The sequence below is a fragment of the Gekko japonicus genome, unplaced genomic scaffold, assembly GCF_001447785.1.
Source record: "Gekko japonicus isolate JY-2015 unplaced genomic scaffold, Gekko_japonicus_V1.1 scaffold613, whole genome shotgun sequence".
NCBI lineage: Eukaryota > Metazoa > Chordata > Lepidosauria > Squamata > Gekkonidae > Gekko > Gekko japonicus.
Window position 1 is genome coordinate 711,157 of NW_015164683.1, and position 11,046 is coordinate 722,202.

Consider the following 11,046-nt stretch of genomic DNA (forward strand, 5'->3'; position numbering starts at 1 on the left):
TGCTGAACCCAGCTGCAGGTTGCTGGCCGATGGGCTCAGTTGTATGGAGATTCAGACCTGGGTCTTCCAGATCCTAGTTTGAAATTCCAAACACTGCATGATGACACTGGCTTTTGTGGAATGGCTGGTGTTTTTTGCTTGTTTTAGATTTCAAATTTTTCTGCAGACCTGGGACATTTCTCAGGTTTGTAGAAAGATCTGTCCTGTCTGTCCATGGCTCCAATGTCTGGATTTAAGTATCCACAGATATAGCCACATTGAGAATTAGCTGTATTGATGATGTGTGTGTTTGTTAATTAAAGGTGACTGAAGAGCCGTTTGAGGAAACAGAAGAAGATTCTGACCTATGGCATTCTTTGGATGAGGATGAGGATGAAGAGGGTGTGGTTTTCTTTGTTTTACAAGAGAGTACAGGCTATATGGCACCAACGCTAAGGGCTCTGGCTGTTGTTCATACAATCATTTCCTTTGTATGTGTTGTTGGGTACTACTGCTTGAAGGTTAGTCAAATAATTTTCAACCCCAATTACCCTAATAAAAAGGTCTCTTACCTGTAGCACTATACTTACTGTCACTGTAATAAATGGCAGAATACCTTGTAAGCTCTGATATCCATGAGGAAAGATGTGGAGCTAGGCTAGTGCTCATTCCTCCACCCAGTGCCAAGGGAAGCATACCCCTTTGTTGGTGTTCAGTCTGCTTTCATGGCCCTCTATGTATGTAGGATCCAGTTAAAATTCAGCATTCATTGCGTGGTGTAGAGAGGCATAAAATCCCACACACTTCACCAGTTTATATAACCTTTGTAATAGGGGATTTTATCAAGCTATAGAGGTGAAATGTCTGTTCATGACCTGGTTTGATTCAGCTCATGCATTTATTCTAAGCAAAGAGTTCTCCCATTATTTAAGATGATGCTTTGCATATTACAATTCTTTAAATCAAGCAGTTATATAATCAGAACCTTGATATCTGCCTCACACATGGCCATTTGCACCTTTAGCATTACTTCCAAAAGAGGACTTTGCAAGTGCTATTCATTGATCTGTAACCATTCTTAGAGGTTTCCACTTTTGAGGTTCAGCAAGTAGTGTACAATTATATTTTGAAAGTTATTTTCTAGAAATTTGAGAATATTTTGTTTCCTTCAGAGTTTTGAAGTAATTAGAAGTCTTTATTTCCCCCCCCTAAAAGGTTCCTTTAGTTGTATTCAAGCGGGAAAAGGACATTGCAAGAAAACTGGAATTTGATGGCCTGTATATTACTGAACAACCCTCTGAAGATGATATTAAAGGACAGTGGGATCGCCTAGTCATAAATACTCCGTAAGTTGACACATTCTGACCTGAAATTTCACAGTGTAACTTTGCAAAACTCTCTTGCATAGGGCTGCTAACTTCAGGTTCAGAAATTTCTGGAGATTTGGGGGTGGAGCCTGAGTAGGGCAGGGTTTGGACTGGGTATGGTCCTTAGCAGGTTACAGTTTGTCCTTCAGAGCAGCTATTTTCTCCAGGGGAACTGATCTCTGGATCCTGGAGATCAGTTTTAATTCCCAGACTCCCCAGTTCTACTTGGAAGTTGGCATGACCTATGTAAAGTAATGTTTTGGTAACTTTCTTGATCACCCCATAAATATATAATGCAAGTAGCAGACCCACAAGGAATTATGGGGGGCATTTCATTTTCCTCTTCCCCACTATTTCTTCTTCTTACCCTTTCCTTTTAATCTCCCATAGCCTCTCCCCTTTTTCTCGCTTCCTTTTCTCCTTCCTACTGCCCAGTCACAGGCTCACAGCTGAACTCAACCTCCCACACTGAAGCCCTGGAGCTAATCGACTTACCTAGCCCAAGGCTGCAGGAGGGAGGATGAGACATGGTGGGACTGAAGGACCTGGCCCAGGATTCAATGGCACCGTCTCCCCTGTCGAAGCATGACAGCAACAGACAAGTGAATCTGCCTTCCAGCCCCAGGTGATGACCTGATCATCTGGCGCTGAGCAGCTGACAATCCAGCTAGATCAAACTAAACAATCCTGGGCAGTCAGCCAGAACGGGAACTGGATTGGCAGGGCTAGAGCCAGGTGTAGGGGAAAGTGGGATAATGGAAGGGGTTGCAGGATTAGTCCCAAGAGACGGAGTGGGAATAAAAGGAAGGCTCCACAGTCAGGCCAGGGACGAAAGAGGGTAGCACACTGTCTGTCAGAAGCACTGAGTGCTACTTGGGGAAGGAAGGGAAGGACATGTGAAGTCACAGCCATTGTCCTCCCCACTCCATTTCTGAGGCCTGAAGAGACTCAGCATGAAGGGTGCAACAGAAGACTAGGGAGAAAGTGCACCCCCCCCCCAAGAGGGCACTGACACCCACCCACTAACCAATCTACCTTTATGTTTCCCCCTTGTCTTCAGCTGACCCTCCTCGTATCATTGGGGGTTTTGTGTGTGTGTGGGTGGCTGCTGTTGAACAGTAACAAGCAGCTAATACTGGGTGAGGCATGCAAGTTACATAGTTTATATTTCAGATTTTTCTGCACATATGGGGCTTTTTCGGGTTTGTAGAAATATCTGCATTGTCTGTTTATGGCTCCAGTCTTTGGATTTAAGTATCACAGATTTGACCATGTTGAGGATTTGCTCTACATTTGCTGTGAGGATCATATTTTGCCAGTTTTACAGCAAGTTTTGCTGGCTACCAATTTATTTCCAGGCCTGATTCAAAGTTCTTAGCTGCCTGCTCTGGGAAGCCTCACTGTTGACCTTCTGGGATTTCCTTTAAGACTGTTCTCTCCAGAGGGCCTTTGAAAGGAGCGAAGCCCAATTTTGTAATTTTATTGCCTTGCCCTTTTGTTGTTTCTTTTCTTTGGCTATACATTTTTACTGCCCTCTCTGCTATTTTATTGTACTTTTTAAGTAAATGTTTTTGATGCATTTGGAAAGTGTTTTTTTATTGCTTCCTGATTTTATATGCTGGTTTTATTTGAATACTTTTACATTGTCTTTTAGATTGTGGGCATTCATATATTTTTATATTGTTGTTTTATTATTTTAATTTGTACTTAGAATATCATGGAATATATAAAAATGAATCAGGCCTTTCAATCTGGGTTCAGTCCTTGGTATGGCACAGAAACCACCTTACTCACCCTGATAGATGATCTACTCATCAGTCAACAGGGCGACTGTGTGCCTGCTGGTTCTCCTGAACCCCTAGATAGTGTTCACTGTAATCAACCTGGTATCCTTTGGACGGCCTCACAGTGATGACCCTATAAGGAACTTTTCTGTCGTCCCTCCTGGAGATGCACTGCAGAAGGTGTTATGGGGGGGATTTTTGCTGTGCCCTTTGGCCTGTGGAGTACCACAAGAACATTGACACAAAACTACTGAGAGAGATCACCCAGGGAATTAGAGTGAAACAAGCGGGGAACCCACAAGGATTTGCAGGGGGTATCTCATTTTCCTCTCCTGCACTATTTTCTCTGTCCCTTTCCTAAAAGCTCCCATAAGCCTCTTCCCTTTTCCTGCTTCCTTTTCTTCTTCCCAACCAACACCCAACCTACCTTTATCACCCATCTTCAGTCCCCCTCCCAGCAGCCTCTACCTAGGAAAACTGTGGCCCAGTTGTGTGGTGCTGGCTGCTGGACCAGGCTGACTTGCATGGTAAGGAAAAAGCAAGGACTTACGGGGGTACATCACTTTCCCTGTATTCCCCTCTCCTCACTATTTTCTATTTCTTTCCTCCTGGTAATCTCCATATCTCTGTACCATCTCCCTGCCTCATTCTATGCTTTTCAGCTATTCACCAATTTACCATTTATCTGTCTCCCATCTTCATCTATTTATTATTAATTTACTTCATATATACCCGGCCTTTTGCCATGGAACCAAAGCAGCTTACATCATTCTCCTCTTTTTTATATGTTCACAGCAACCCTGTGAGGTAATAGATTCAGGTGGGTAGCTGTGTTGGTCTGAAGTAATAGAACAAAGTTTGAGTCCTGTGGCACCTTTAAGACCAATAAAGTTTAATTCTGGGTAAGTTTATAGCCAGAATTAAACTTTGTTGGTCCTAAAGGTGCCACTGAACTCAAAAGCATACCGAATCCGTTTCAAAGTGCTGGTGCTTGCCTTTAAAGCCCTACATGGCCAGGGTCCGACCTACCTGAGAGACCACCTTTCCCCATATATACCCCCAAGAGCACTTCGGTCGGGGACACAACATCGCCTGGTGATTCCAGGCCCCCGGAACACAAGTCTCACCGCAACCAGGGCCAGATCCTTTTCCGTGGTGGCCCCTACCTGGTGGAATGAGCTCCTGGAGGAGATCAGGGCCCTGCAGGACCTTATGCAGTTCTGCAGGACCTGCAAGACGGAGTTCTTCCGCCAGGCTTTTGCATAGGGGCTGCCACTGCCACCACCACCAACGCTGTGGATAACAAACGGGGCTAGGGACGGCCCCAGGAAGACCGCTTATAACACCACATGGCACAGGTACCACCGGACTTACTTGGGACCAACTACAGGATAACTTTTTTCCCATCATAGAGAACAATGGAGGGGATAGGGGCAACCTGTTTGAGGGCCCGTAGAATTGGACCCCCTGGTCCAATGCTCTTGAAACTTGGTTAGTTTCTTGGGGAGAGGCTCCAGCAGCTACCCTGTGAGTTTGGAGTCTCTCCCTCAAGCCCTTTCTTCTCCAGCCCCCAGAATATATGTTTTCACCATTGACTTCAATGGCCCATAGGACATAATGGGGCTGAAATTGACATTTGGCTAGCCGAAAGACTCCCAAATCTGCTCATACTGATGAAACTGACATGCGGGAGTCTTACTGCCAGCCAAAATTGATTCTCCCCGATTCGGCCGAATTTGAATGGGCTGAATTTTTTTTTTTTTTTTGCACATCCTTAACTGTTACCATCAAGAGATTTATTTGGGGACCATCTTGTCTTCATGGAGCACATTATTTTTATCTGTGTTATTTAAGGTTTTATTGCTTTTACTATGTTTTATGTGGGCTCCGCCCCTTGTAAGCTGCCCTGAGCCCACTTGCGGGGAAGGCAGGGTAAAAATGTCAAAAATAAATAAATTAAATAAATAAAACTTTGTTCCTGTGAGGTAAATTATACTGAAAGTATGTCCAAGATCACCCAGTGAATTTCTATGGCAGACTGGTGATTTGTACTTGGGTCTCCTAGACCCTTATTTGAAGGTATAAGTGCTATACCATATTGGCTTTAATAGGCTGGCTGCTATTGTACAGTAGCAAGCAGCCAGCCAGTAGCAATTTGCCCAGTAGTTGCTCTAAGGCCTGGTCACAATGAGTCCTCCCTCAAAGACCAAAACATCCTTGGACGGGCCCTGTCCCCTCCACTTGCCTTTTACTGACAGAAGCCAAGGCTTGAAGGATGACAATGCTGTTGTTGTTTTCTAGCAATAGTCAAGAAGAAGAAGAAGAACATAAGAAGACGCCAATGTTGGATCAGGCCAAAGGCCCATCCAGTCCAACACTCTGTGTCACACAGTGGCCAGAAATACCAGTGCCATCAGGAGGTCCACCGTGGGGCCAGGACATTAGAAGCCCTCCCACTGTTGACCCCCCCCCAGCACCAAGAGGACAGAGCATCACTTGCCCCAGAGCCCCTATCTATATCTTGTGGCTAATAGCCACTGATGGACCTCTGCTCCATATGCTTATCTAATTCCTTTTTGAAGCCGTCCATGCTTGTAGCCGTCACCACTTCCTGTGGCAGTGAATTCCATGTGTTAATCACTCTTTGGGTGAAGAAGAAGAGATTGGATGTATACCCCGCCATTCACTCAGAGTCTCAGAGCAGCTTACAAACTCCTTTCCCTTCCCCACCTCACAACAGACACCCTGTGAGATAGGTGTGGCTGAGAGAACTCTCTCAAGAACTGCCCTTTCACGGACAGCTCTTGTCAGAACTATGCCTTGCCCAAGGTCATCCAGCAGCAGTTGCAAGTGGAGGAGTGGGGAATCAAACCCGGTTCTCCCAGATTAGAGTCCGCACACTTAACCACTACACCAAACTGGCTCTCTAAGGGCATTTGTTTCTTAAAGCTACAGGTGCTACTTCTATTATTTTGGAGGGGTTTAATCCATGATTTTTATTTATTTGTTTATTTAGATTTCAGATTTTTCTGCAATCCTGTGGTGTTTTTCAGGTTTGTAGAAAGATCTGTCTTCTCCATTTATGGCTCCAGTCTCTGGATTTAAGTATCCTCAGATGTGGCTGGGCTGAGAATTAGAATATTTGATTATGATGAAGATGATAGTGTAGGAATGATTTTGATCAGTTCAGGCTGTTTTGCAAGCTGCATCCATTCCTGGAGATATTTTACTTGGTCACTGACATACATAGATCCTGATGATTGACAAGGCCCTCACCTCCTGGGGAACCGCATTTTTGGCAAGGCTTTTTCCATCTTTTACTGTACACATGTACACCTCAGTGTGGGACTAGGGTTGATAGAAGGAGCATGAATTAAACTGATATCAAAAGGCAATGAGTCCAGCTAACATGGAATACAGGGCAAGTCATCTGTCAGTGAGGGAATTGACAGCCATTTTCCCCCAAGGACCTCTGAGCTTCTTCCTGGATAATTTTATCCTAACAGCCCAGATCTCTAAAACAATAAGCAATGGGCCAATTCCAGCAATTTCCCAGCTATCTCAATGACCGGACAAAAAGTTTTCTGCCCTTCCCAAATCATTTTTGAAAGATCTCATTTATATTATTTCCACATTCCAATGCCAACACCCCATCTCCTCCTAAATCTTGGCAAAATGATATAAAGAGTTACCCCCCAGCCCCAGTTTTGGTAGCTGGTTTGGAATGGTTTTCCTAGGGTAAGGTTTTTGTGTGTCATTTACCACATTGCCTTTTCCTTATTGTAATTTTCATTGCCACTTTTTCTCCTTACATAGATTAATTTGGTCTCTTTTAATGAAATAAAAACCCTGTTAATTTAAGAATCATTTTCCCATCATTTTTCCAGGCGTGGCTTTGAATTTGAACCTTGTTATACAGAGGTTTAAGATCCCAAGTATATTAAAGTCCTGAAAATACAAGTGTTTGCTCCATGCTAACAAGGGGATAGTTATGCGTGTTAGGGCCCTGATGTAGACCGATTTGAGTAACACATACCCTGTTTCCCCGAAAATAAGACCTACCCCCAAAATAAGCCCTAGCAGGATTTCTATGCATTTGTGGTATAAGCCCTAGTGTGTCTTCTTGAGAAAAAATAAATATAAGACAGTGTCTTATTTTGGGGGAAACACGGTATACCCCTTTGTAACATCCAGTTTAGATTAATGTAATATGGTCTACATGGGTTGCCTTTGAAAACTATTCAAAAACTGGTGAAAAGTGTGACAACTATAATGTTGACTGGCGTCCACAAACAAATGTGCTGTATTAGTTGCATTAGCTCTCTCTTTGTTTTTGAGCCTATTTCAAAGTACTGATTTTGAAGTGTATATCTTGGGTCCAGAGTACTTAAAGAACTACTTCTACCACATGAACCTGTCTTGTTTCTGAAAATATCTGAAGGGAAGCCTGGATGAAGGAACCCACAGATTTAAATAATCACCTGTTTGGGAGAGGTTGTCACCCTAAGCAGTAGAGTTCCCTCTCCCATGAAGTAGACAACAGCATTTGAAGCCTTCTCTCATCATATAAAAACTTACTTGTTCTACAACACCTTTGAGGAATACCCAGGGTATATTTAATACATTGTTTTTAATTGTCTGTTGTATTTTATATATTAACTAGAAATAATGCCCGTTGCGGAAATAAATACAACGGGATCTAGAAAGAGGCTCTGGGAGAGTGCTCTGGCTTTGGGCAAACAGTGTCAGTTTCCTGTGGCGACCTCAGCAGGGTTTAATGACAGTCCACTGTTTTCTCCAGAGGGACTGATCTCTGCTGCTTGAAGAGCATTTGTATGTTTGAGTTATCTGTAGCCCTCACCTGGAGAGTGGTAACCATTGTTACCCATTCTCCTCTCCCCTATGAGGTATGTTATGCAACTGAAAATTCCAACTGCCTTGCGGGGGGGGGGGAGTTTGAGGTGTGGAATGGACTGAAGTCCAATCAGCTTCCATATGCAAAAGACCAGGTTGTCGCAGCAGTTGTGGTGTGGGCGGGACCCGGGCTTTGCCTTCTGATTGGTGGCGATATATGCTGAGGAGCAGTGCCATCAGCCATACACTAAGGGAGTGCATTTTAGAATTAGAACTTTGGCACCCACTATTCAATTATATATAAGGAGAGATTTGTAAACCACATTTTAAATAGAATAGGGCATTTTAAATAGAAAGTACAGGAATTTACTAAATAAAAAATGAATAAATTAATGGCAAATCATTGTCTGATCGACAGTTGCTGTACATATAGGGATCAACAAATGTTAAGAGCTGTAACATGGGTGTCATGCTTCTGACTGCCATGTGCCACCTAATAAATTATATCAGGTATAAATTAAAAATTGTATTAGATATGCTTTCGGGATACATGTTCTCCTCTAAATAATATCAGTGCTGCAGAATTGTACTTAGGTCCCAGACAAATGGGTAACTGACTGGTAATTTGGTTGCTATGCAGTCTTTTAAATAAGAAGCATTAAATGCAGAGCCCTGTTTCCTAATTTCAGCTAGACATTTATAGTAGCAGAAAAGGGAACTATTGTCCTGATTGCTTCTGTCACAAATGTAGTGAGTCTTACAATGTTTTACAAGCTAGCTGTGATTTTTCCACTGAACTGGGGACTTTTCTAACCAATATAGTGACTCATTCTCCAAACATAGCCTTTCCCTGTGAGCTTTCATTGGTATTGTTGCTATATGGGCAGTAAAGCAGTTTTGAAGAGATGTGCAGACATACCTTCAGACAAACCTATGAACATGGAACATTGTTTAGGGAGGTGTATTATGAATGAATATATAGCATTTCATATTTTTCTCCCTTCATAAAACTTCATACAGTTTTATGATGCCTAAACTGCATGCTGTGGGAGTCACATGGATAGTGCCAGCCCACCTCTCTCCAGATGTCTCCTTGTAACATGTATTTGAAAAAAATGACATAATATCATTTTGTTAGCATTTCCCTGCTGTGTTTCATTGATTAGGTGGAGAGGGAATATACACTGACACACTGATTTCACATGCATTTTTCCAGCTATAATATTTGGGGAGATATAGCTGGACTTGTGGGTCAGTGGCAGTTACATGTGTATTTGTAACATATATTTAGGATCTAAGTAAATAAACCATCAAAATATCTAATTCTGAACATGGCCTCATCTGAGGATACTTAAATTCAAAGATGTGAGCCATGGACATATAAGACAGATTTTTCAGCAAACCCAAGAAGAGCCCTAAGTTTGCAGAAAATTCTGAAATGTATATTTTAAAAAAACCAAAATCATAAAAGTGGTCCTGTACTTTTAAGAAGCAAATGTTTTCAGTGGCTGTTGCTAGGCAACTACAACAGTATTGCCAGCTTTCAAGCCTTGGTTTCTGTAGATTAAAGGCAGCAGAGAGGGGACAACACCCTTTACTAGGTGGTTTTGACCTTGCAGACCATCCTCTGCTCCACTTCTACCTTTCCAGGAGGGAGGACTCATCAGGGCTAGATCCAGCAGCAGCCACTGGTTGATTTGCTACTGTGAAAGTTAAGAACATAAGAGAAGCCATATTGGATCAGGCCAATGGCCCATAGAGTCCAACACACTCTGTCACACAGTGGCCAAAACCCAGGTGCCATCAGAGTGGGAGCCCAACTCTGATTGGGATTATTGTGGAAGGGAGGGAGAAGGGGGTTAAGCACACAGCAGTTTCCTCACCTGAAATTGTATAAGAGAGCTGCTGTTTGACCCAGGCATTCCCCAGTGGGGCAAATAACATCTCCTTGGAATCATCTCAAGTCACAAAAATGGCATGTGGAAGAGACTTAACCCCCCCCCACACACACACACACTGTGGTACCAGTCAGAATTGGGTCTCTATATGTCTCATTTTGTGGGAGATCTTTTCATGGAACTCACAGAATTTAGTATGTAATGCAGGATCCTTGCACTCATTACTGTTAAATTTTCTGCCAGGAAAGAATAGATGGAGAGTGAGTGAGAGACATAAGGTGTGTCTATCCTCTTTGCATAGCTAAACTTCTTATTGTAACTGTTTTAATTACTGTGATATTTGAGATTACTGTTCCAAATTTTTATCATTCTGTCCTATTATCTTCATTATATACAATGATACAAACTGCTGTACCCTGACTGTTTTCCTTTGTTGACATATGGGTTGATTTGTACTGCTATTCCTTTCATAGCGTTATTATATGCCAATAAAGGTTATTGGAATTGGCAATTTTCTGCTGCTATTTGTTCTGCTGCTGTTTTTATTACTGGTGTATTTCTCTACCTCCAGAAGTGCTATCAGATGGACTGTACTGGGAATTTGGATATAATGCTTTTTAACAAATTAAAAATTATATAAAATATGTGGGAGAGAAAGAGACTGAAAGGGAAAAAGAATTGAAATGTATAGTACAGTTTTGATGCCATCTTTGTCGTAACATTTCCTTTCAAAAATTTCCACTGTGTAAAGAATATGTGGTAGAAGTAAAATCTGGACTCAAGTGTAGTAAAATTAATGTTTTGAAAGGTTAATGAGTATGTTGCAGAAAAGAGCTTCTTTATTTTCCCTCAGACATGCTGGGAGCCATAGCAAATGTATAAACTGAATTAATTCTAAAGAGAATAATTTTATAGTCCACATTATGCAATGTAGTGATGGATAAAAAAGCCACTAAGAATAAATAACAATTTACAGATGATGGGGTAACTACATCAGGGGAAAAAACACCTATTTATTGAAAGAGAACTAAGGTTTCTTAAAAGCCTTAGAAATTTATGTACATTACAGCAAATTCTGCTCACAAATCAAGCAACATGTAGCTAATGCAAAGTAGAATAAAGTATTAATGTAAGGAAAGTACTTTTTTCTGGAATTTGCCTTTT

At 42.1% G+C, this 11,046-nt stretch overlaps 1 protein-coding gene across 1 annotated transcript in view; it reads left to right on the top strand.

Annotated features, from left to right (window-relative positions):
* RYR3 (ryanodine receptor 3) overlaps positions 1-11,046 on the top strand; it is a 366,192-nt gene that overhangs the window by 321,230 nt on the left and 33,916 nt on the right. Inside the window, exons 81-83 of the mRNA XM_015409322.1 lie at positions 303-500; positions 1,195-1,325; positions 7,018-7,051. Coding sequence (XP_015264808.1) covers positions 303-500; positions 1,195-1,325; positions 7,018-7,051 — 363 coding nt within the window. The remainder of the gene's footprint in view (positions 1-302; positions 501-1,194; positions 1,326-7,017; positions 7,052-11,046) is intronic.